Genomic DNA, 25,849 nt, shown 5'->3' with positions numbered 1-25,849 from the left:
AAAGTAATATATTAGGAAAGGTATAAAAGGAATAGCAACCATGAGCATTTGACAAACAACTATTTATTTATTAAACAGCTGATGGAAAAAAATACAACTAAGGGGTTGAAACTGTTATAAACTATAAACAAAAGTTAAGGTAAGATCAGAACATTTATCTCAACTTTGCTCTTACTTCTGTATGCCCCAAACCATCTAACAGAAAGTACTTTTTTCCTCACAAACCACATGTCTGAAATCCATAGTGTCAGAAAGATAACAGTCCCATTAGTGAAAATTTTTGAATTCTATGGCAAACACATTAAAAACGTGAGATACTGGTATACAGCCAAATACAGACCCAATCTTCATATAAAGAAGGCGGCACTAGGAGGAAGGTGGAGTTCACATAAATACAAATTAATCTCACCAGCAGTGGCAACAGGCACTATATGCCTACACTCTCAAAGAAAGCCTCTTTGGAGAGGAAAAAAGCTGAAATATCTCAGCATTTGTCTAAATTTTACTTTAGTGAATGCTAGTTTTCGAAGTACAAAATGAAAACTAGTAGATGTTCTATTGAAATTCTACAAAACAATGTCTTCTATTTCCCTGGAGACTTCTATTCTACTTTTTCACTTGACTTGAATATCAGGAAAGGGTCCTCTCACTGAAAAAATTATGTGTCTCAGGTCATTAACAATTTCTGCAAAGGCTGGAGGCTTGCACAAATAGTCTTCCTCTTCTTGCCCAACAAAAATCCTGACTCAGCATTAATAATAATCCCTTATAGAGGACTGCCTACTACAAAACTACATCAAGTAAACACATTATATCCTCAGACACTTCAGAAATCATTATTTTAATAAGGGAGAAAAATTTCAAAATGACAAGATGCTGTAGGGCAGGAGTATCCAATATAGTTTGGTGAAAGATAACAGAATCTTCAAAGCAGCTACAATCATTCCTTTTTATGTCACAGGCATTTTAAGAGAGGCATAAGGGATAGCCAGAAGCAGAAGAAATATCCCTCTCACTGGCATCTATCTCTTTCTACCCACTTCTACCAGTCACCTTTTCTAGGCCTCTATGCTTAATTTCACTATTTGCAGCTCCCAACTCCTTCCTTCATTTTAACCCTATCATGACAGTCAAAACTCATAAACATATATACACTCCCTCTTCCAAACCCAGAGATCTCAAGAAACTGGGGAAACTTAATGGTAGCTTAGTTATTTAAATAAGAATTAAGGCCCACTAACATAGGATTTCTTACCAAGAACTGCAGAGTAGAGTCAATGGGTCAAATCCAGCAAGCAGGAGATGTGGCAACCATTCCTTGTATTTTATCTGTGCATTAATTGCATGATTTATAAATTCAGATATATGGTTCCATGGTGCCAACAGGCAACCTTTCTTCAAAAAGTAGCGAAACACTGAAAACTTCTCATACTTCAGGCAGTATGCCAAATGAAGTTCATTTAGCTGGGCTCCATATTTCAAAAGAATATTCACAATTCCAAAGAATTCACAGCTTCACCACCAAAAAAAAAAAAAAATTAAAAGTTAGGCTCTTACATAACAAATAATAATTCTTAATTTTTTTAAATTTATATATGACAGCAGAATGCATTACTATTCTTATTACATACATAAAGCACAATTTTTCATATCTCTGGTTGTATACATAGTATATTCACATCAATTCATTTCTTACCTGTACTTTGGATAATAATAATAATAATTACCATTATTATTAAAAACTGTTAATAGTATTATAGCTGAAGAAGAATGGTAGCTGGATACAGGATGGTTTTTATATATCTAGTGAACTAAGATTAGGTGATGGGAACTCTTTTTCAACCCTCTTGTGTTGTTTGTAATTTTCAACTGTGATCAAGTACTATTCTTATAATTTAAAACATTTGTCTTCAATAAATACTTGATCTAGGAAATTAGCATTGACAAAATCGTTCTCAATTATAATATTTTTGCACAATTAAGAATCTCTACTACAACACACTTGCTAAACAAAATCAATAAACAATTCTATCTGTCCATGAAGAGTGATGATTTATTCTGGGAATCTCCAAAATATCATTTTCTTTAGCAATAGCCTTGGCCAACCAACCACCTGTTACTTTTAGATTTATAATGGAGGAAAAACATCATACAGAAATGTTTTTTAAATGAACAAAAATTTAACTTAAAGCTTTACATTTTAAAATTAATCTTCCTTTTCAAGCATTTTTATAGAAAAAAGATTTCATATTATACCTATTAAATTGGTTACTCTGAAAAAACTTATCATCAAAATTTTTTTTATTATCCAATAATGATAGGTTATGATAAAACTGACTGAAAATGATGTAATTCTTTTGAGAGCAAAGGGGAAGAGTATTAAAACAAGCATGATTACAAAGTATAAGGAGCATCAACTCTGAAGCCAGACACTGAGTAAGTTACTTAGCCTTTCTAGAACAAAGAACTGGCACTATGTAAACATTTGTAAACTAAATAAATATTAAGTAAAATACCATCTAAAATAAAATATATCTAGAGATCCAACATGGCTGCCGGCAAGGAAGCAGCACTTTCAGTATCTCCACATTAACCGGATCAGAAACACCCATTAAAACAGCTACATTCTACCTACTGAGGAACTTCTAGCAAAATTCCGCTGAAAGGAGACCTGCCAGGGAGTAGTAAGTTATATTAGAGGTGACAGTTGGCCCCAGACAAGTGAATCTTGGCCGGCCACGCGGGCGCAGAGGTCCAATCCCGCAGCCACCGCCCAACCGGCTCTGCAAGCGGCCCCCGGCGACCCGGGGCAGCGAGAAGGGTCCCCGCCTGGCCCGGCAGACGGCTCCCGCCATCCTGGCTCTCCTGGCGGCCCCGCTCGCTCTGTGATGGACCACCCCGCCCGCCCGGCTCTTAGCCACGAGGCCACTTCCTACCAGGTTCTACAAGCGGCCCCTGGCGGCCGGCGCGGCGAGAAGGGTCCCCGCCTGGCCTGGCAAACGGCCTGCGCCCTCCTGGCTCTGCTAACGGCCCCGCCCACCCGGCAAACGGGCCCCCTGCCCTCCCGGCTCTGTTGGCGGCCCCGCCCCCGGCCAGCACAGGCTCGGCTCTGCAGGCGGCCCCCGCGGCCCGCGCAGCGAGAAGGGTCCCCGCCCGGCAGACGGCCTGTGCCCTCCCAGCTCTGCTAACGGCCCCGCCCCCACTGTGCACGGCCCCGCCCACCGGGCAAAGGGCTCCCCCCCCTGAGACGACGTGAAGGAAATCTAACCAAGCCTTTATGAAATAGCGAACTGGGAACTAAAACCAGAGATTGGGTCAGACCAGAGACAAGCCAGTTCCACCCCTCCCTTCGGACACTCCAGCAAGGAGGCAGGGGCCTGCCATTGCAGAGAGGGGAAGTCACCAAAGTTCGGCCAAAGAGATTCCTTCCCAGCGGAATCTACTTTAGCAGGTGTGTGACTCCCACCCGCATCAGATACAAACAACCAGGAATCTTCAAAATCTCTCCGTGGGCGTGACTGTAAGGGCCAAAGGACTCTCGACCCCCAACTCCCAATACTGCCAGTGACGTGGGCGTAACTGTAGGGGCGGAGGGAAGCAGAGAAGACTCCCCACCCCCAACTCCCCCAACCGCCAACTGAGAGGGCGTGACAGTAAGGGCGGAGGGAAACAGAGGACACTCCAGACCCCCAACTCCCCCTACTGCCAGCGGAGTGGTCGTGATTGTAGGGGCTGAGGGAAGCAGATGGGATCCTCGACCCCCAACTCCCATTACCACCAGTGGCGACACCAATGGTCTTAGCCGCCAGACTCCGAAGGTGTGCCCACCAAAGGGGTCCGGAAAAATTAAACTATTGACTCCCAGAACACAGCCCCACAGCACTGGGGCTTAGATGAATGACAGAGAGAGTGCTCAGTCATTAGGGAAATAGAGCACCCAGAGGGGCTGAAAGTGTAACCAAATCCTTGGAGAACCTCCTCCGGTGCACAGGACCTGGCTGGCTGGCAGGAGGAAGGGGAGGAGGGGCTGTAGAAGTGAAACGGCTCTGGACCAACAGGATTGAGAGACTCCCAGGAGCCGCCTTACAGGGATTGCTGTTGACACATTGAGGGCAAATCTCAGCCCGGAGGGCACAGCTTTGCCTACGGGAAGAGAAGAAAATGGATCTCTAAGACCTAATTTTATTTCTTATTTTATTTTATTTTTTCTCTCCCTTTTTCTCTCTTTCTCTCCCCTTCCAAGTTTTATTGTTTTTTCCATTCTCCCCTATGCTATCTAACTCCCCCTCCTTCTTTCTTTTCAAGAGCACCTTCCTTCCCCTTCCCCCCAACTTTCATCCCAAGCATTATGTCCTCCATTTCGTGTAACTGTCTAAATGCAAATAGGTGAATGTTTCGAGGCCGTCTATAGTGCTCCTAAATACCTAGCTACTACCAACACCCTGATCCAATTGACGGTTAGCATCCCCCTTCAGTAGAGCAATCTTCTAAAGTAGCCAAGACATACTAACCCTTATACCTTCATAGCACCCAACATAAAGTCCTAAGAACAAAAAACAAATCACTATATGCATACAAAATCCGGAAGCCCTTTATAAATTGAATGAATCAGCTGTAAAGTACAATAAAGCCCAACATCTATAGGCATAATCTCCCACCACAAAGGAGAAACAACAGATATAAACAAAGCCAAAACAAATGTATAGGAGAAAGCAGTTACAAAGCAGTCAAACAGAGCTGGAAAGTAACGTGAACAACATGAAAAAACCAGGGAAAAAAGGAGTACAGATAATGCAGGACAACTTAAATCTACAGGAGGACCTAGAAGCATCAGAAACATGGACAGGGAAAGAAATCAAGGCATACCTAACTCAGATGGAACGGAATTTGAGAGAAGACATGAGACAGCAAATCCAAGAATTGAAAGTATATTTTGAAAACCAACTAACCAAACAAATTCAAACTGCAAAGAACGAGCTTTACCAGGAGATAGAGATCTTAAAAAAAAACCAAACAGTGATTTTAGAAATGCAAGAAACCATAAACCAGATTAAAAATGCTAACGAGAATATTACAAATAGTCTAGATCAAGTAGAAGTCAGAACATCAGATAATGAAGACAAAGTTTATCAACTTGAAAAGAATATAGTCAATACTGAAAAGATGCTTAAATCTCACGAGCAATCTATCCAACAGATATGGGATCTCATCAAAAAACCAAATTTGAGAGTCATTGGGATAGAAGAAGGCACAGAGATTCAAGCCAAAGGAATGGACAACCTATTGAATGAAATAATCCTAGAAAACTTCCCAGAGATGAAAGATGGAATGGATTGCCAAATCCTGGAAGCCTACAGGACCCCAAACATCCAAAACTGTAATAGGCCAACTCCAAGACATATAATTATGAAGATAGCCAACATACAGAACAAGGAGAGAATATTAAAAGCTACGAGGGAAAGGAGGCAGATTACATTCAGGGGTAAACCAATTAGGTTAACGGCTGATTTTTCATCACAGACTTTGAAAGCGAGAAGATCCTGGAACAATGTATTTCAAACGCTGAAAAATAATGGATTCCAACCAAGAATACTGTATCCAGCAAAATTAAGCTTCAGATTTGACAATGAAATTAAAATCTTTCACGATAAACAAAAGCTAAAAGATTTCGCAGCCAGAAAACCAGCACTGCAAAGCATTTTGGGCAAAATTCTACAAGAAGAGGAATGGAAAAACAGTGCCCAAAACCAACAGCGGGAGGTATCTCAGTAAAGGGGGAGGAAAACAACCAAAAAGTAAAAACTAGCCAAACTAAAATAAATAAATAAATAAACATGACTGGAAGTACAAATCATATTTCAATTGTAACCTTAAATGTTAATGGACTAAACTCACCAATCAAGAGACACAGGCTGGTAACCTGGATCAAAAAAACAAATCCAACAATATGCTGCCTTCAGGAGACTCATATGATAGGAAAAGACATACACAGGTTGAAGGTGAAAGGTTGGGAAAAATCATACCACTCACATGGCCCTCGGAAGCAAGCAGGAGTGGCCATACTCATATCGAATAAAATCAACTTCAAACCTAAGTTAATCAAAAGGAATAAAGAAGGACACTATATCCTGTTAAAAGGAACTATTCACCAACAAGACATAACAATTATCAATTTATATGCACCAAATAATGGTGCAGCAACGTTCATAAAACAAACTCTCCTCAAGTTCAAGAGTCAAATTGACCACAACACAATAATTATGGGTGACTTCAACACACCGCTCTCGCCATTAGACAGATCCTCCAGACAAAAGCTGAATAAAGAAACTATAGAACTCAATGACACAATCAATAACCTAGACTTAACTGACGTATATAGAATATATCAACCATCATCAAGTGGATACACATTCTTCTCAGCAGCACATGGATCGTACTCAAAGATAGATCATATATTATGCCATAGGGCAACTCTTAGTAAATATAAAGGTGTGGATATAATACCATGCACCATATCTGATCATAATGGAATGAAACTGGAAATCAATGATAAAAGAAGGAAGGAAAAATCCTGCATCACATGGAAAATAAACAATATGTTACTGAATGATCAATGGGTTACAGAAGACATAAAGGAGGAAATCAAAAAATTCTTAGAGATAAACGACAATTCAGACACAACATACCGGAATCTATGGGACACAATGAAAGCAGTTTTAAGAGCGAAATTCATTTCCTGGAGTTCATTCCTCAAAAAAAGAAAAAACCAACAAATAAACGAACTCACACTACATCTCAAAACCCTAGAAAAGGAAGAGCAAACAACAGCAAATATAGCAGAAGACAAGAAATAATTAAAATCAGAGTGGAAATCAACGAAATTGAAACAAAAAAAAACATTGAAAAAATTGATAAAACTAAAAGTTGGTTCTTTGAAAAAATAAATAAGATCGACAGACCCATAGCCATGCTAACGAAGAGAAGAAGAGAGAAAACTCAAATCACTAACATATGGGATGAAAAAGGCAATATCACAACAGACACTACAGAAATACAGAAGATAATTAGAAAGTATTTTGAAACCCTATATTCTAATAAAATAGAAGACAGTGAAGACATCGATAAATTTCTTAAGTCATATGAGCTGCCCAGATTGAGTCAGGAAGACACACACAATTTAAACAGACCAATAACAAAGGAAGAAATAGAAGAAGCCATCAAAAGACTACCAACCAAAAAAAGCCCTGGACCAGATGGGTATACAGCGGAGTTTTACAAAACCTTCAAAGAAGAATTAATACCAATACTTTTCAAGCTATTTCAAGAAATAGAAAAAGAAGGAGCTCTTCCAAATTCATTCTATGAGGCCAACATCACCCTGATCCCTAAACCAGACAAAGACACTTCAAAGAAAGAAAACTACAGACCAATATCTCTAATGAACATAGATGCAAAAATTCTCAATAAAATCCTGGCGAATCGAATACAAAAGCATATCAAAAAAATTGTGCACCATGATCAAGTAGGATTCATCCCTGGGATGCAAGGTTGGTTCAATATACGGAAATCAATAAATATTATTCACCACATCAATAGACTTAAAGATAAGAACCATATGATCGTCTCGATAGATGCAGAAAAAGCATTCGACAAAGTACAGCATCCTTTTATGTTCAAAACACTGGAAAAACTGGGGATAACAGGAACTTACCTCAACATTGTAAAAGCTATATATGCTAAGCCTCAGGCTAGCATCATCCTAAATGGAGAAAAACTGAAGGCATTCCCGCTAAAATCTGGAACAAGCCAGGGATGCACTCTCTCACCACTTCTATTTAATTTAGTCCTTGAAATACTAGCCAGAGCAATTAGACAGACAAAAGAAATTAAAGGCATAAAAATAGGAAAAGAAGAACTTAAAATATCACTATTTGCGGATGATATGATCCTATACTTAGAAGACCCAAAAGGGTCTACAAAGAAACTACTAGAACTAATAAATGAATTCAGCAAAGTGGCAGGATATAAAATCAACACGCATAAATCAAAGGCATTCCTGTATATCAGTAACAAAACTTCTGAAATGGAAATGAGGAAAACCACCCCATTCACAATATCCTCAAAAAAAATAAAATACTTGGGAATCAACCTAACAAAAGAGGTGAAAGATTTATACAATGAAAACTACAGAACCCTAAAGAGAGAGATAGAAGAAGATCTTAGAAGATGGAAAAATGTACCCTGTTCATGGATAGGCAGAACCAACATCATCAAAATGGCGATATTACCCAAAGTTCTCTACAGGTTCAACGCAATGCCAATCAAAATCCCAATGGCATTTCTGGTAGAAATAGATAAAGCAATCATGAAATTCATATGGAAAAACAAAAGACCCAGAATAGCAAAAGCAATTCTAAGCAGGAAGTGTGAATCGGGAGGTATAGCGATACCAGATTTCAAACTGTACTACAGAGCAATAGTAACAAAAACAGCATGGTACTGGTACCAAAACAGGCAGGTGGATCAATGGTACAGAATAGAGGACACAGAGACCAATCCACAAAATTACAACTTTCTTATATTTGATAAAGGCGCTAAAAGCATGCAATGGAGAAAGGATAGCATCTTCAACAAATGGTGCTGGGAAAACTGGAAATCCATATGCAACAAAATGAAGCTGAACCCCTTTCTCTCGCCATGCACAAAAGTAAATTCAAAATGGATCAAGGACCTAGATATCAAATCAGAGACTCTGCACCTGATAGAAGAAAAAGTTGGCTCCGATCTACACATTGTGGGGTCGGGCTCCAAATTCCTTAATAGGACGCCCATAGCACAAAAGTTAATAACTAGAATCAACAAATGGGACTTACTCAAACTAAAAAGTTTTTTCTCAGCAAGAGAAACAATAAGAGAGGTAAATAGGGAACCTACACCCTGGGAACAAATCTTTACTCCTCACACTTCAGATAGAGCCCTAATATCCAGAATATACAAAGAACTCAAAAAATTAAACATCAAGATAACAAACAACCCTATCAACAAATGGGCGAAGGACCTGAACAGACACTTCTCAGAGGAGGACATACAATCTATCAATAAGTACATGAAAAAATGCTCACCATCTCTAGCAGTCAGAGAAATGCAAATCAAAACCACCCTAAGATACCATCTCACTCCAATAAGATTGGCAGCCATTATGAAGTCAAGCAACAATAAGTGCTGGCGAGGATGTGGGGAAAAGGGTACACTTGTACATTGCTGGTGGAACTGCAAACTGGTGCGGCCAATATGGAAAGCAGTATGGAGATTCCTAGGAAAGCTGGGAATGGAACCACCATTTGACCCAGCTATCGCCCTTCTCGGTCTATTCCCTGAGGACCTTAAAAGAGCATACTATAGGGATACTGCCACATCAATGATCATGGCAGCACAATTCACAATAGCTAGACTTTGGAATCAACCCAGATGCCCTTCAATAGATGAATGGATTAAAAAACTGTGGCATTTATACACAATGGAGTATTACGCAGCACTAAAAAATGACAAAATCATGGATTTTGCAGGGAAATGGATGGCACTAGAGCAGATTATGCTAAGTGAAGCTAGCCAATCCTTAAAAAACAAATGCCAAATGTCTTCTTTGATATAAAGAGAGCAACTAAGATCAGAACAGGGAAGAAGAGCATGAGGAAAAGATTAACATTAAACAGAGACGAGTGGGGGGAGAGAAAGGGAGAGAGAAGGGAAACTATGGAAATGGAAGGAGACCCTCATTGTTACACAAAATTACATATAAGAGTTTGTGAGGGGAAAGGGGAAAAAAAAAAACAAGGGAGAGAATTAAACAACAGCAGATGGGGTAGAGAGGGAAGATGAGAGGGAAGGGGAGGGGGGATAGTAAGGGATAGGAAAGGTAGCAGAATACAACGGTCACTAATATGGTATTATGTAAAAATGTGGATGTGTAACCGATGTGATTCTGCAACTTGTATTTGGGGTAAAAAATGGGAGTTCATAAAATATATCTAAACATATTTTTAGCTGGGCACTGTGGCTCATGCTTGTAATCCCAGCAGCTCAGGAGGCTGAGGCAGGAGAATCTTAAGTTCAAAGCCAGCCTCAGCAGAAGTCAGGTACTAAGCAATTCAGTGAGACCTTGTCTCTAAATAAATACAAAATAGAGCTGTGGATGTGGCTACTGAGTTCAATCCCCACTATGGAAAAAAAAAAATATATATATATAAACACATGTTTATATATGTAAGTAAGTGTTAAAATTTTTAGACTTCTTTTTATTCGGCAATGTAATCCTTGGGAATTTAGTAAAAAGATAAAATTCAAAAGAAATGATAACCCATTTCTACAAAATTGTTAACCACAGTATTATCTACAAAATACTTTAAAAAAGAAATGACAATAACAGAAGAACAAGTATTATACATATTATACTGTTATCAAAAACTGCAGTTAAGATGGTTGTATAATGGAGTTTTATTCAGACATTAAAAAAATGAAATTATGTCATCTACAGGAAATGAATGGAACTTGATACCATTATGTTAAGTAAAATTAGCCAAACTTAGAAAGTCAAGGGTCTCCTGTTTCTCTCATATGTGAAAAATAGAAAGGTGGCCCAGGGAGGTGAGAGGATTCCTGAAAATTTAAGGGAGATAAGCAAAGTAGAGAAAAGGGGACAAGGTAAGGGAGGAAGAAGAGAAAGAGGAAATACTGGGGAATGACAAATTACGTTTTTATATGTGTGCATATATGGATATATAACGACAAATCCCACCATTACGTACAACTATAATGCACCATTAAAATATGGAAAAAAGATGGTTGTATAACAACATTTTAAAAAATATTTATGATATAATTTTAACTGTAATTAACTTAACAAACATATGTTCACTGTACAGACAAATGGAAAGAAGATAGCCAAGAATAAAATTATTCTTCTTTAAAACTAAAAATTTTAAAGAGCTGTAAATCTAAAAAGAAATATATCAAAATCATAGTATTATAGAATCAAAACAAACAAGAGTTTCAAGTTTAGTTAAAACAAATATAAAATGTCTAAACCCATAGTCAAATGAGACCAACTACTTCTAAGGACCTATATATAAAACTTCATATGTTTTAAGCAGTTAAGCTACTATATATGGAGGTAAGAATGTTTTCTACCTATGTATATCTTTTTTTTCAAATTGATTTTAGTTTTTAAATACATGACAGTGGAATGCATTACAATTCTTATTACACATATATACCACAATCTTTCATATCTCTGTTTGTATATAAAGTATGTTGACACCCAATTTGCATCTTCTTACATATACTTTGGATAATGATGTCCATCACATTCCACCATCCTTGCTAATCCCCAGCCCCCTGCCTTTCCCTCCCACCCCTCTTCCCTAACTAGAATTCATCTATTCCTCCCATGCTCCCCCATATATCTTTATAAATCTATCTTATTTATTCTTCAATTTGTGCTTCTTTGATTAAAAAATCGAACAGTATTCTCTTTACTGTTAATCATTTGTATAGTAATTAGAAAGGAAAATCTAAAATTGTATAATTTTTTCATAAAATTAATAATTTTGTTGCTGTCTACTATATTTCTCTTTGTTCCTGATAGGAAATCTGCCATCATTCATATCATTGTTCCTGAAAACAACCCTATACGTATGCTTTTTTCCTCTGGCTGCTTTGAGATACATTGAGAATTTGTTGCCAGCAGTCTTACACCACAGGAAATCCTGAAGGAGAGTTCTAAATAGTTATCACCAATTTGTCTCAAACACTTTGACCTCATTTAACTAGGCTCTCATTATTTTGCCTACAATTATTACATGCTGATTCCACTTACAGAAGAGGCAAACTACACACAAACTGTTGAGTACATTCCAATAATTATGAAGGGAAACTGCACAAAAAGATTGAGATACTACTGAGTCATTCTAAATATGATACACAATTCTCAAGAAACCTGGCAATTTTCCAGTTATATTATTGGTATGTGCAATTTAGGAACTGGTTGAATTTTTCCCTCAAGCATTTGAAACCATCAATAACCTAACCGTATATACTTAGAAGTTAAAAATCCAATGTGGAAGACATATTTTTGCTATAGAACTCAAGTACATAGTATTTCTATCTTCTAAAACCACCTTATTAGAAAAAATGCTACAGATAGGTACTGTAACCATTTTTTATTTAGCAAAAATTACAAAACCAAAAAGATTTCTTATTAAAATTTCAGTATAGCACCTAGACATGGGTTCATGCTAAGAAAAATTTAAGGTCAAGGACAAAAGATAAATCATCCATCTCTAAGTGTGAGAGGAACATGTATGCACGTAATTTCTTATATTAACAAACTTAACAGGGTGTTTATTCTGTCTCAGGCACTACATTAAAAGGGTTACAAGCAAGATTTGACTGAATCCTATAACCCTAAGACTTAAGTAAGTCCTATTATCATTATCTCCATTCTAAATGGAAAAACTGAAGCTTAGTTACAAAGCCAATAATTGATAGAACTAGGATAATAATATCAAACCAAAATCTAATAGTGAACAGGATACAGCAAATTCCTAAAATCTCTCTCCTCTATTATGAAAACTGAACACTTAATGAAATTGAGAAAAATTTTGAGACTAGACCTGTGTTTCCCAAACTATGTTGCATGGAACTTTAGTCCTTGAAAATAATCCATTATGAAAAAAGGTTCTTTAATGAAAAAACTGGCGAAATCTTATCCAGTATACAGTGAGTCAAGAGAGAAAAATAGGATGAACTTATTTTTAAGCAGAATGTTAAGTTACACTTTCAAATTATATGCTCTATGATTTTCTTCAACCTCCATACACTTTTTAGAAGTACCTTTAAAATTAAAGCAATCATTAATCTGAAAAAAGAATAATAAATGGAATATAAAATACCTACAAAGTCTATTAAACACAGGAGAAGTAGTATATTTATTATAAATGTGAGTATATCCTTCACTTCAGGATTATAAAAATCTTTGTAGATTCATTGCTCTCTAAAGAATTCACAAAGCATGCTGTAATAACAAAAATTATCAGAAGCCCTCCAGAAAAGGAACTATTAATATAATTTAACTCTATGTTTTCCGAACCTATTTAACTACAGAATTACTTTCATCCCATGCAGTATCTATTAATAATCTACAGAATAAGGATTCTACAAAATATGTTTTGGAAAACAGCCCTAAACTTCTTTCAAACACTGTAGTCATGCTGCCTTGTTTTAGAAGGGACAAGAGCATAATTATAAAACCTTTAAAACTGGCATGGTGTTACAATATAGACCCTTTTCCAAGAAAACTACTATTTTATAAGGAGAAAAATAACTGTGAAATAAACTGGAGAATCACAGAGTTTTGTCAGCATGCCCTGAGGTTCTGGGAAGGTTATCCAGTATGTGGGCATGCTCTAGAAATGCAAGAAATTCAGTGTTCTATATGACCTTGATTATTACATATCACCAGGTATATAATAAATTCTTAAGCTTAGGTAACCTTTAGTTAAAATATAAATTATATGGAAATATCTCTGTATTTTTCTTAACACTTCCAACAAATTCTCTCTCCAACCCTAAAAGCAAATTGGGGAAATTCTCTATATCACCTAGCGGGAAATAAAGAGTCAACACTGTTTAACAAAAACATCAAGAATTAATTCTGACACACACAGAGTTAGCTCATTAGAGAAACACTGAACATCATCAGATTCTAAAAGGAGATATTAAAAAACTAAAAAGCAGTCTAGATCTTATTTGAGGGCATATACATTTTCAACCACTCTACTCTCTGAAGTTGAAAAACAGTATCTATGCAAAAGCACAGTAAGAGAAAATTCATAATGAAACTATTTATTTTATTTCTTAAATATTTGTTTTAGTTGTAGGTGGACACATAACCTTTATTTTATTTTTATGTGGTGCTGAGGATCGAACCCAGTGCCTCACACGTGCTAGACAAGAGCTCTACCACTGAGTCACAGCCCCAGCCCCTGAAACTATTTATTTTAAACAGAAATGGGCAAACATGTTGAGCATTTTATGTTAAATAAGCCAACAAAATATCTAACCAACTTATTAAATGAATTATCAAAAAGTCATAGGTAAGTTTTACTTGAACGGCTTTCAGCCACTGGCTAAAAACAAAACAAAAATAGATGAGTCCATCACACTAGTGATGACTAGAATGGACATTTATGTCCATTTCTATGAAAGCTCATTATCAATTAGAAATACAGACAACATCAGGTCAGCTAAGATACAGTCTCCATCAATACCAAGTATAAAAGGCATTCATATTTGTTCAAATTATCCTGAAATTTTCAATTTCCCTCCTCCTTCCCCATTCCAGTTAAAGGAATCTTTTTCTTATATTTTCTCATTTAAGTTGAACTATTTAACTGTGCCCTTGAAAGACTGGCTTCCTATCACTGCAGCTATAAACTTTTGAGTCCCAAGAACAAAGACTGCTTTTGCTTCAAGATCTGTACCTTGCAGAGGAAACACTTTTCTATCATGTTGCAAAGTGGAGAACAGAGCTAAAGGTCACTGCTTCAGATGGAAACTATCCTTTCAAAACATCCACCAAAAATGTTAGTACACTAATTCAGAGCTAAAAAGTCAAGTTAGCTTAGTAACATAACAGAGAAAATTTAAAGTCCAAAGTTATTATTTATATTTATTTTTATCACCTTTTAATATTAATTATATTATTTATAAAAGCAATAAAAGTTTGTTAATCACAAGAGGCCAATAGTGTAAGAAAGGCCACATGTACTGAATTTATAGATTTCAGAGAAATACCAGAAAACATGCAAATGAGAAAACAAGTCTCTTACTCATTAACACCTTAAGTCAGATAAGCGGTAATTAAATCATTTTTATACCATAGTCTTACACCAAATTAACATAACATATTGATATAAAAGTTCAAAACTCATACCACCAATCTTATTCCATTATCTATTACCAAAGCCCTGAAAATTTAAATATCAAGTTGATTTTATAAAATGGCATCTTCTAAATTACTGGATACCAAGTCTTGTAACCAAAATTTAAATTTTTGTTAACAATTGGTAAATGGGATACATAAAATTTGCATTGCTTCATTAAGAAAATTAAGGAAAAATAAAATATGATAGTTATTTTTAAGTTAAAATTATGTTCAATTATTCTTGCTTTGTAAATGGTGATTCTAATTAATTTAATAAATGTTTACACTTGATTGCAAAGATTCCCAATTTTAAGATGCTTACTTGTTTCAACTCTCTTCATATACAACAAAACCTATTAAGAAAATTTTTAAAATGTTGCTTAATTAGTAAAGCTTTATACTAAGCCCCAAAATACTCAAGCGATTTTCCCTTTACATGAACAGTGACTGACATGCAAGCCAACAGCCCGACATTAACTAATATAAATGTAATAGAAAGACTAAATGTTTAATGGAAGATGGCAGGGAGAGAGAACTTATCTAGACATTTTTCTATGTACCAAAAATTGTGCAATGTACTATTCTTAAGTCAACTCCTTTATTTATGTATATTAAATACAGGCATATATGATCTACCATCTTTTAGATTTAGTTCCTTGGGAAAGGTTCCCTTCAATTAAACTCCCTATAAACAAGTAATAATGACAAAAATGTTTCAAAATTTAGCCTACTGTCACAGGTTCCAGGCAAACAAATGAAAAGTCAATTAGAAAGAATAGGAGACCATACCTCATAAAACAGATATTTTGATGTTTTGGTATTTTTTCTAGAGGCTAACACATAGTATTTTCCAATTACTTTTCTTTTTGAAAACCTGCATTACTAGTTCAACTAACAAAAGTTCCCACATGGAAGAAAATAGCTCAGTTCACCTTTTGGAGAGCTATCAAACTACATTTCAATTATACTTTACCAGGCACTTTAAAGAGCAAAATTTCCAAGAGGAGCAAAAAGCAAAGTTTGTTAGCTGGTATGAGTGATGACCAAGGGCTACTTACTACACATCACACTGCTTCTTCATTTTTAATTTATTTAATATGATGGTGTTTGTGTATTTCTTTGGTCTGTCCTGTTTGGTTTACTGAGCTTCTCAAATCTATAAATTTATGTCTTCATCTAATGTTGTGAAGTTTGGGACCATTAATAAATTACATACTTTTTCCATGCTAATCACCTTTTCCTCTCTTCTGGAATGCATTTTAATGAATACTGATGTTGTTCCTCATGTTCAGGCTCTGGGTGGGCTTTGTGTTTATTTTTGTTTTCCCCTTCAATCTTTATTCTCTCCTGTTTCTCTGTGTAGATAATTTTTATTAGTCTATCTTTAAGTTAACTGACTCTGTCCCTTCCATTCTGCTTTGTAACTCATGTAATGAATTTTCTAATTGTCACTAATCAGTTGAGAATTTCTACCTTTTCATTTATTTCAAGCGTGCCTACCTCAGGAACCAGAGTTATAATAGCCATTTTTAATTATTTGTGATTTCCAACATCTGGATCTTCTCAAGATTGACATCTACTTGCCTATTCCCTTGAGATTAAGTCACATTCTACTAGTTCTTCATATATCAAGTAATTTTAGACTATATCTGGTACACTGTAAATCTTACATTTACAGACTCCAGATCCTGTGTCTTGTTATAATCCTTTAAAGAGTACTGATTTTTGTTGTTATTGTTGTTGTTGCTGTTTATTTTAGCAGGCATATAGCATAGTTAGATTCAGACTACAATTTCTGCTTCAACTTCTATAGACAGTGGTTCTAACAACAGTTCATTCTCAAAGTCTGCTATGCTGCTTTGGGCCTAGTCCCACGAATGTGCAATTTGGCACTTAGCTTGAAATGCTGGTGACAGTTTAAATCATACTTTCAATAATTTGGGTCTGTTTTGTGCATCTGAAGCTTGGATAGTCTGAACATATACAGACTCATACACTGAATTAGGGGATTCCCTCTCCAGCTCTCTCTTCTCCAGAATTTCCATTATATTCTCTGGCACATGGGGTCTTATTGGGACATCAGCTGCTAGAGCCACTGCTGCTATCTAGCTCCAGACTGGGGTCTGCCATCAGGACAACATGGCAAAACAAAAACAAAAACAAAAACAAAAACAGAAAGTTCATGTCCAGAAGGGTCACTTTGCCAAATTACCACTACCTTCCATAATCTGCCTACTTTGGTCTATTTGACAGAGTCCCTTTATAGTTCTATTTTGTATTTTGACCCATTTTTTTTGTGCAGTTAGAGAGCAAGAGAGGAGCATTAGTGGGATTATGCCACCTAAACTAGAAGTAAACCCACAATGCATGTTAAGAATGTCTTAGCAGCACTGAAGTTTACAGAGTAATGTAGATATAAAAAGCAAAGCAACCAGAGTTCCTCAAAAATACAACTTTGGTGGACTGGGATACACCTCAAAAATGGAGCACTTGGCTCTTCAATCCCTAACACTGGGGAAAAAAAATAGAGAACAGGGGCTAGAGTTGTAGCTCAGTGATAGAGCATTGCACTTACCTCACACGTATGAGGCACTAAATTCAATCCTCAGCACCACATAAAAAAAAAAAATAAAGGTATTGTGTCCATCTACAACTAAAAACTACTTTTAAAAAAGAGAGAGAACACAAAAATACAACTTTGGAGTACTTGTGAAAGAAAATGAAAAGCCATTTATGTTATTATTAACAATAAGATAATAGCACATGTTTACAGTCATCCTAGATAAGAGATAGATAGATAGATAGATAGATAGATAGATAGATAGATAGATAGATAGACAGACAGACCGACCTTGTCTTCCATAAATGGATACATTAAAAACACTTCTTAGTGAAGAGGTAGAAGCCAGTAGAGCAAATGTTACTAAATAATATTTTTCCCCATTAGGTTTTAAATTCTTAAAGGATGGAGTCCATGTTTCAACTTCCTCAGTACATTTGATAAAATCTATTTTAATATTCCCTACAAAACCACTGGCTAATTAATGTTATTGACTAATTTTGTAATTTTGCAGAAATCAAAGGAAAAAGGAACTAATCTTGGAAAATCCAGAAGACTATTAAAATCTAGAAGACTATTTAAGACCTCTTCCACCAATCTTCATTTATCTAAATCCTAAAAATGGCATGAAACAAAGACTGTCCATTTCTCAAAGAGTACCATTAATTTTAAGGTATTTCAGGGACAACTTGAGCAATGTATCATATGGTCTCATTCAAACTACACTTACAAGACAATGAGCTCAGCTGCTGTGACCAAAATGACCAAAACAACTAGTTTCTCAAGAAAAATAAGACAAAGGCCAAAATGAAAACCATCATTACATTGGGGGTATGTAGAGAGAAAGACAACTGAAACAAAGTTACCAAAGATGAGCTAAAGTAGTGAGGGCTCCTCTGTTCAAAAAGGGAAAACTTTCAGGACTATGTAGTAAAACTCTATGCAATCATGAGTGTTATGCATAGAGCGAGTCCCATATACTAAGATTAACCAGATCTTGAAACTAAAATGTGATAGAGCATTTGCTATTAAAGCTTCCAGAAAGGAAGCTTTAATTTAGAACAAATAATATGAAGTAGTATTTAACATAGCAAATATTAAGAGATATAGAGATGTAAAGACAGAACAACTTAAGTTTCAGCAAAAAGTTAAATTAAATCACAACTAGATATCTATAATGATGAATTCAGGAAAGCCAATGAAATTTGAAATATGCCTATAACCTCTTCTGCTTCCTTAAAAATAATAGCAACTAAACATATTCTATTATTGAATTATGAAGAGATATTACTCAATACAGCTTTTCTTACTCATAAAGTTTATTCTTAATGTCAGCCTTAAAACTTTAGTAGTATTATAGACAAGTTATTGGCCAGAAGCTTACAAAACCAGATTAATTCTTTAATTATTCTACTTCATAGGATCATGGCAGCTAACAAAATATTTTTTAGACTTTTAAAATTCAATTATTCTGACATGAAGAAATGCTATACATCAACTATAATAAACTGCAATATCTACAAAACTAAAGTTTTATTTTTAAGTTTACAATAAATCTTATAAATATAAATTTCACATGAAAAATAACCAGAAATATAATCATTGTCATACTTGATAAAGTCCCATTTTTAATTTTTGAATTGTTTTGAAGGAACAAAGATAATCAGAGAATTCCTACTTTTATGTTAAAACATTTCAAGTAATCCCTGAAATTGCCACACTGAAAATGTAACCTAGATCCAAAGAGGGAAGGAAAATTGACCAGGCTCTGGATTAAATTCATAGTAGCATAAAAAAAAGAGGGTGAGGGGACAACAATCTGACATTATAACCTCATTTTTTCTATAGCTATACTAAATAAGGTACACAGTAGATTTTTCTGTTTTTATTTTTAATATTTATTTTTAAGTTGTAGGTGGGCAAAATATCTTAATTCCATTTTTATGTGGTGTGGAGGATTGAACCCAGGGCCTCATGTGTGCTAGGCAAGCACTCTACCACTGAGCTACAACCCCAGCCCTCTGTTTGTTTTTAAAGTTAGCAATTTGGCACTAACAAAGATACCAAATATCACCACAGAAAAAGTTACTTGGGAATACATCTCCATATAGCAAAAAAGACTTAAAATATAGCAGATATACATACTCCTTTTGGAAAGCCATGCACATGGGAGAACTAAATCCAAAGACGAGGCACATCTGGGCATCTGGGCTGTAGCCATTCTGGAGTAATATTTCCAGGCACTCTTCATGTCCTCCAAACACTGCAGAGTAAACAGGGCTCACTTTGTCCAGTCCAGTGTCACAAGCCCGGTTAGTAAGTGGTATTAACAAGTCCAAGATTCTACAAATAAACAAATTCAGGAGGATTTAATGTTTTCATATTTATATGAGGGTAAGCAACATTTCCATTGCATGTATTTTAAGACATTTATTGATTTAAAGAAGTCTTTCTGTCTTTAGTATACTTGCTATCTCTGGTAATTACTACATGACTAACTAGTCCAAATGTTACACTTGTAGTTGCATAATATAAAGGTCCTTAAATATACCTGAAACAGAATTATGTAATGTTCCTACAAGTAAACAGGTAAATTTTTTATCTTTTTTTTTAAACAAATTACTGACTTACCACCTTTCCTCCAAAATTCAAATTCTGTTACATATTTTAGGCTCTTACATGATTAAATATATATTACTAAATAAAGTACCTTCCTTCTTAAAGTACCAATTAATTTTGTTTTTCCAATTAGTATAAATTTTTAAAGATAATGAGTGACATGAAATAAAGAATAATATTTTCATCAGGAGGAAATTCAAATTTCTGCTAAGATATTCTTTGAAAAAAATATGTGCTTATTGAAATTTAAGGCAAATTTGGGGCTGGGAATAGAGCTCAGTTGGTAGAGTGCTTGCCTCGAATGCAGAAGGCCTTGGGTTCAATCCCCAGCACCACACACACACACAAAAAAAAAAAAAAAAAAAACTAAGGCAAATTATAAAGAAGCTGGATGCTAGGTAGAGAAAAGTTCTAAGGAAAATCACTAAAAGTTCTTAGATTATTTGTACAGTTAGGTCTAGTAATCAGGTGAGGAGAAAAAAGAACTATTGTTCTCTTCTAAAACTGAAAATAAAACTGTAAGGATTAAGTAAGCCAGGAAATTTCCCCGCTTCTGGGAAAAGACAGGGCTACTCCAAAGTATCTTTATAACATTGTATTTCTCTTTGCGATTTTTCCTTATGTAAACTAGACCTAAGATAACATTAAAGGAGAACTTACATTCTCAAAAAGGGTTACCTTTGAAGTAGGCTAGGAGGAGTCATTAATGGCAAACAGAAGTCTCAAAATTGAGCACAATTAAGGGTAAATTCCTAAAGGAATTTTGGTATCAACTATAAAGCTCAGCATATAACTGCATCTAAGAGTTATGCTTAAAAAAAAGAAGTGGGAAGGCTAGAGATGTAGTTCAGTGGTAGAGTGATTGCCTAGCATGACTTAAGTCATTGGGTTCAATCTCCAGCACAGGAAAAGGGGTGGGGAGGAAGCATAGTGAAAAATATAAAATTCTAAAACCTAAGTATCTTGCTAAAACAAAGGGTCTACTTAATAGCTCTTAAATTGAATAAATGTGTCTAATTGTTTAAATGGGTTTGAAAATTTTTACTCTTTTCCCCAAAGCACAAATAAGCTTACAAATATCTTTAAAGACACAGTGAAATACCATGCCACCTAGTGGTACAATAAGCAAATTGTAGACTCTGTTTTCCTAGTATGTAAACAAAGTAATGACCATTTTTATTCTTTAAATTAAATAGTACCAACAACAGCTATAAAAAGTATTATGGTAGAATTATGACTCTAAAGATTGTAGACATGTTTTAAAAAAACTTTTAGGTGTCTATATATAATAGGCAGCCATAGTCTTATAGAACTAGGTTATCAGTTTCTAAGATTCTTATAAATCCTGATTTTCTCTTCCCAGAAAACACCGATAAATTCACAGGAACTCTTAAGAAAGATGAGATAAAAAGAATTCCAACCAAAGGGTTCAAGATAGGAAGGTCTACTCAGCATATACAAATGAAAGACTCCATTGTGAGGGGTCACAAGCTCAAATACATTCTGGGGTTATGGAGACAATGTAAGTGAATGAGGGCATCAGAATCCTAGCTGAAGATAAAACTAACAAGGGAGAAAGGATGGTCATAATCAGAGAAATCAGAGGGGAGACACTACACCCTAAGAAAGCCTCAGAATGTACCCCATCTCTAACCATTCTGCCTCATGGAAGGAAAGTAAGATCAAGAGGAGCTAAAGATAACATAGGGACAGATTAGGAACAGACCTAGTCACCAAGCAGATTGGATAGGGAGGGAAATACCAAGGATTTTGCCTGGAGGTAAAAGGTCTGGCCCAGATTTATTCCTTATTAACTTTTAATTAGGAGATCATTTTTATTTTCTGTTTTTAACACTTACTTTGCATGGCCCATTTGTGCAGCTGCATGAATAGGTAACTGCCAGTTGTCCTCATTACAGTAAAGATCAGGATTTGCCCCACTGGACAGCAAAAGTTCCACACATTTTGTGTGACCCTCTTGAGCAGCAATGAACAAGGGAGTAGCTTTGTCCAACGCTTGACAATTTACATTTGCTCCTAACACAAAATAAAACATTTAAGAGAATATCTTCACTAATGTTAAAAAAAATTATAAAATTCAAAGCAACAGCCATAAAAGAGTTTTGACAGTACATCTTTTCTCTCTCCATGGATGTTGTTGAATAAACACATATTGTTAACTTGCTAGGAATCATTTATATTGTTTTTGCTCTTATGTCAGCAAGAAAACAATCATATTTTAGAATTCATTTTTAAATAAAACACAACTCCTGTTCAATGAAATATGCATTTCATTTCAATCCCTCCTCCAACAAGCATTCTGGGTTCAAAATGTAAACATATAAAAGTAAAATGCAAACCATCAAATATGGGTAACATTTCTGAGACTTACTGAGAAAGATGAGAAAAGGCCAAGTTTTGAGACATTATAGATGCCACTAATTGATTTAGACTAAGATTGATGAAAAAAATTACCAATAGATAAAACATACATGGAATCTATGACTTAAAACTAGTATTAATATTAACTATGCTCTTTATTATACCTCTTCCTTCATGACTATTGCATGACAAAGCTGACAAAAGGTATTTTTAAATAGATTTCTGAGCTTACTTTATAATCATAAACCTAATCAAGTTGTTTCAATACCAGTGTATAAAGATTTTAAAAGGTTGAGAATGACCTTAATTTTTGTGAAAGTTTTGAAAATAGACCCCAAACTTTTCTCACTGGCAAACAATGTATTAAATACGTTAAGTATTGTGTTACCACATGTTCATGAGATTATTTTAAATTTTATGGAATATAACTCAATAGAAAAATCATAATGGATGGGGAAATTCAAACTCTCTTTTATTTAAAAGGATATTTGTAAATGCACCTTGAATAAACCAAAGCCCTGAGATAGATAAAAACTATGCAAAATACAAATGGTAAGTTAAAAAAGACTATGGAATCTTCAGGAATTCCAAACATGCTAGACAACTAGAATCTTCTTACTTACAAGAGGTGGGTGCAATACCTGCTGTCATCTTCAGAAAGAAGTGAAAACCATTACTAAGAAAAGACTAAATCAATTGAAGGCATTCCCTCTAAAAACTGAAACAAGACAGGGATATCCTCTTTCACCACTTCTATTTAACACAGTTCTTGAAACACTGGCCAGAGCAATTAGACAGATGAAAGAAATTAAAGAGATACACATAGGAAAAAAAACCTCAAATTGGCAATATTTGCTGATGATATGATTGTACACCTGAAAGACCCTAGAAGTTCCACCAGAAAACTTCTAGAACTAGTAAATGAATTCAGCAAAGTAGCAGGATATAAAATCAACACTCATAAATCAAAGGCATTTCTGTGTATCAGTGAGAAATCCTCAGAAAGGAAAACTACCCCATTTTCAATAGCCACGGGGGGGAAAAAAAAAAAAAAACCCTTGGGAATCAACAAAAGAGGTGAAAGATCTATATAATGAAAATTACAGAAAGAAATCAAAGAAGACCTGAGAAGATAGAAAGATCTACCTTGCTCTTGGACAGGCAGAATTAATCTTATCAAAATGACCATACTTCCAAAAGCACTATACAGACTTAATGCAACTCTGATCAAAATCACAATGACATTCCTCATAGAAATAGAAAAAGCAATCATAAAACTCATCTGGAAAAATAAGAGACCCAGTATCTTTAGCAGGAAGAGTGAAGCAGGTAGCATCACTATACCAGACCTTAAACGATACTACAGAGCAATAGTAACAAAAACAGCATGGCATTGGCACCAAAACAGATTGGTAGACCAATGATACAGAATAGAGGACACAGAGACTAACCCACAAAACTACAATTATCTTATCTTATATTAGACAAAGGTACCAAAAACATGCATTGCAGAAAAGATAGCCTCATCAACAAATGGTGCTGGGAAAACTGGAAATCCATATACAACAAAGTGAAATTAAACCCCTATCTCTCACCATGCACAAAACTCAACTCAAAATGGATCAAGGACTTAGAAATACAACCAGAGACTCTGCGTCTAATAGAAAAATAAGTAGGCCCTAATCTCCATCATGTGGGATTATGCCCCAACTTCCTTAATAAGACTCCTGTGGTGCAAGAATTAAAATCAAGAATCAATAAATGGGATGAACTCAAACTAAAAAGTTTATTTGCAGCAAAAGAAACAATCTATGAGGTGAATAGAGAGCCTACATCTTGGGAGCAAATCTTTACCCCTCATACATCAGATAGAGCACTAATCACTAGGGTATATAAAGAACTCAAAAAGCTAAACATCAAAAAACAAATAACCCAATCAATAAATGGGCCAAGGGCCTAAAGAAACACTTCTCAAAAGATGATGTACAATCAGTCAACAAATATATGAAAAAATGTTCATCATCACTAGAAATTAGAGAAATGCAAATCAAAACTACTCAAAGATTTCATCTCACTGCAGTCAGAATGGCAGCTATTATGAAGACAAACACAATAAATGTTGGTGAGGATGTGGAAAAAAGGGTACACTCATACACTGCTGGTGGGGCTGAAAACTGGTGCAGCCAATATGGAAAGCAGTATGGAGATTTCTTGGAAAACTGGGACTGGAACCACCATTTGACCCAGCTATCCCTCTCCTCAGTCTATACCCCAAGGACTTAAAAACAGCATTCTATAGGGACACAGCCACATCAATGTTTATAGCAGCACAATTCACAATAGCTAAACTATGGAACCAACCAAGATGCCCTTCAATGGATGAATGGATAAAAAAAAAAATGTGAGATATATATATATATATATATATATATGCACAATATTACTTAGCAATAAAAGAGAATAAAATCATGGCATTTAAGGTAAATGGATGGAGTTAGAGAATATAATACTAAGTGAAGTTAGCCATTCCCAAAAAATCAAATGCTCAATATTTTCTTTGATATAAGGAGGCTGATTCATAGTGGGATAGGGAGCAGGAGCATGGGAGGAATAGACGAACTCTAGGTAGGGCAGAGGGGTTGGAGAGGAAGGGAGGGGGCATGGGGTTAAATGATGGTGGAACGTGATGATCATTATTATCCAAAGTACAGTTATGAAGATATGAATTGTTGTGAATATACTTTGTATACAACCAGAGATATAAAAAATTGTGCTCTATGTTTATAAGAAGAAATGTAATGCATTCTGCTGTCATATATAAATAAATAAAATAAAAAGAAAAGACTAAATCAGAAAAGAGCCCTGCTTAACTTTTTTTTTTTAAAATCAATGTTCCATTTTGAAAGAGAATTTCAAAGTATTAGAAAATGTAAGGAACCCATTTCTATAAGACTACAGGTGGAAAAGTTGGGAAAAAAAAACAGATATTTCACTAAAAGGAAAGTCACTTTAAGGAACTGGAAACACACTATTACATTATAAACATACCTAAATACCTTTTCAACTTGCAACTCTTAATAATTCAGAAGGAGAAAAGAAGAAGAAGGAAAAGGGACAAAAAAAAAAAATAGGTGACGAGGTTGACTTGGCATGAGGGGAGAACCTCTGAGGTGCAGTTTAACTTATTTTATTCAAAATATTAATTGAACATTAATAACTGAAACTTGTGGAACTGGAAGTCATTAATAGAATTAGGATAGTCCTCAGGAGTATTAAGGAGTAAAGGAAGGAACGTCAGAAGTCAG

At 35.4% G+C, this 25,849-nt stretch overlaps 1 protein-coding gene across 4 annotated transcripts in view; it reads right to left on the bottom strand.

The window, feature by feature from the left end:
• The window catches only part of Asb3 (ankyrin repeat and SOCS box containing 3), a 167,198-nt gene that overhangs the window by 31,712 nt on the left and 109,637 nt on the right, over positions 1 to 25,849 (bottom strand). For all 4 annotated transcript variants that reach the window (XM_058573151.1, XM_058573157.1, XM_058573154.1 and 1 more), the window contains 3 exons: positions 22,022 to 22,199; positions 19,689 to 19,886; positions 1,256 to 1,513 (listed from right to left, as the gene is read on the bottom strand). In XM_058573151.1, coding sequence (XP_058429134.1) covers positions 1,256 to 1,513; positions 19,689 to 19,886; positions 22,022 to 22,199 — 634 coding nt within the window. The remainder of the gene's footprint in view (positions 1 to 1,255; positions 1,514 to 19,688; positions 19,887 to 22,021; positions 22,200 to 25,849) is intronic.

Source organism: Marmota monax, unplaced genomic scaffold (genome assembly GCF_021218885.2).
Source record: "Marmota monax isolate L192 unplaced genomic scaffold, Marmota_monax_Labrador192_F-V1.1 WCK01_AAM20220418_F8-fsc00015, whole genome shotgun sequence".
In the NCBI taxonomy this organism is placed as follows: Eukaryota; Metazoa; Chordata; class Mammalia; order Rodentia; family Sciuridae; genus Marmota; species Marmota monax.
Note: the sequence above shows the minus strand (reverse complement) of the source record. Positions and strands in the feature narration are given on the sequence as shown.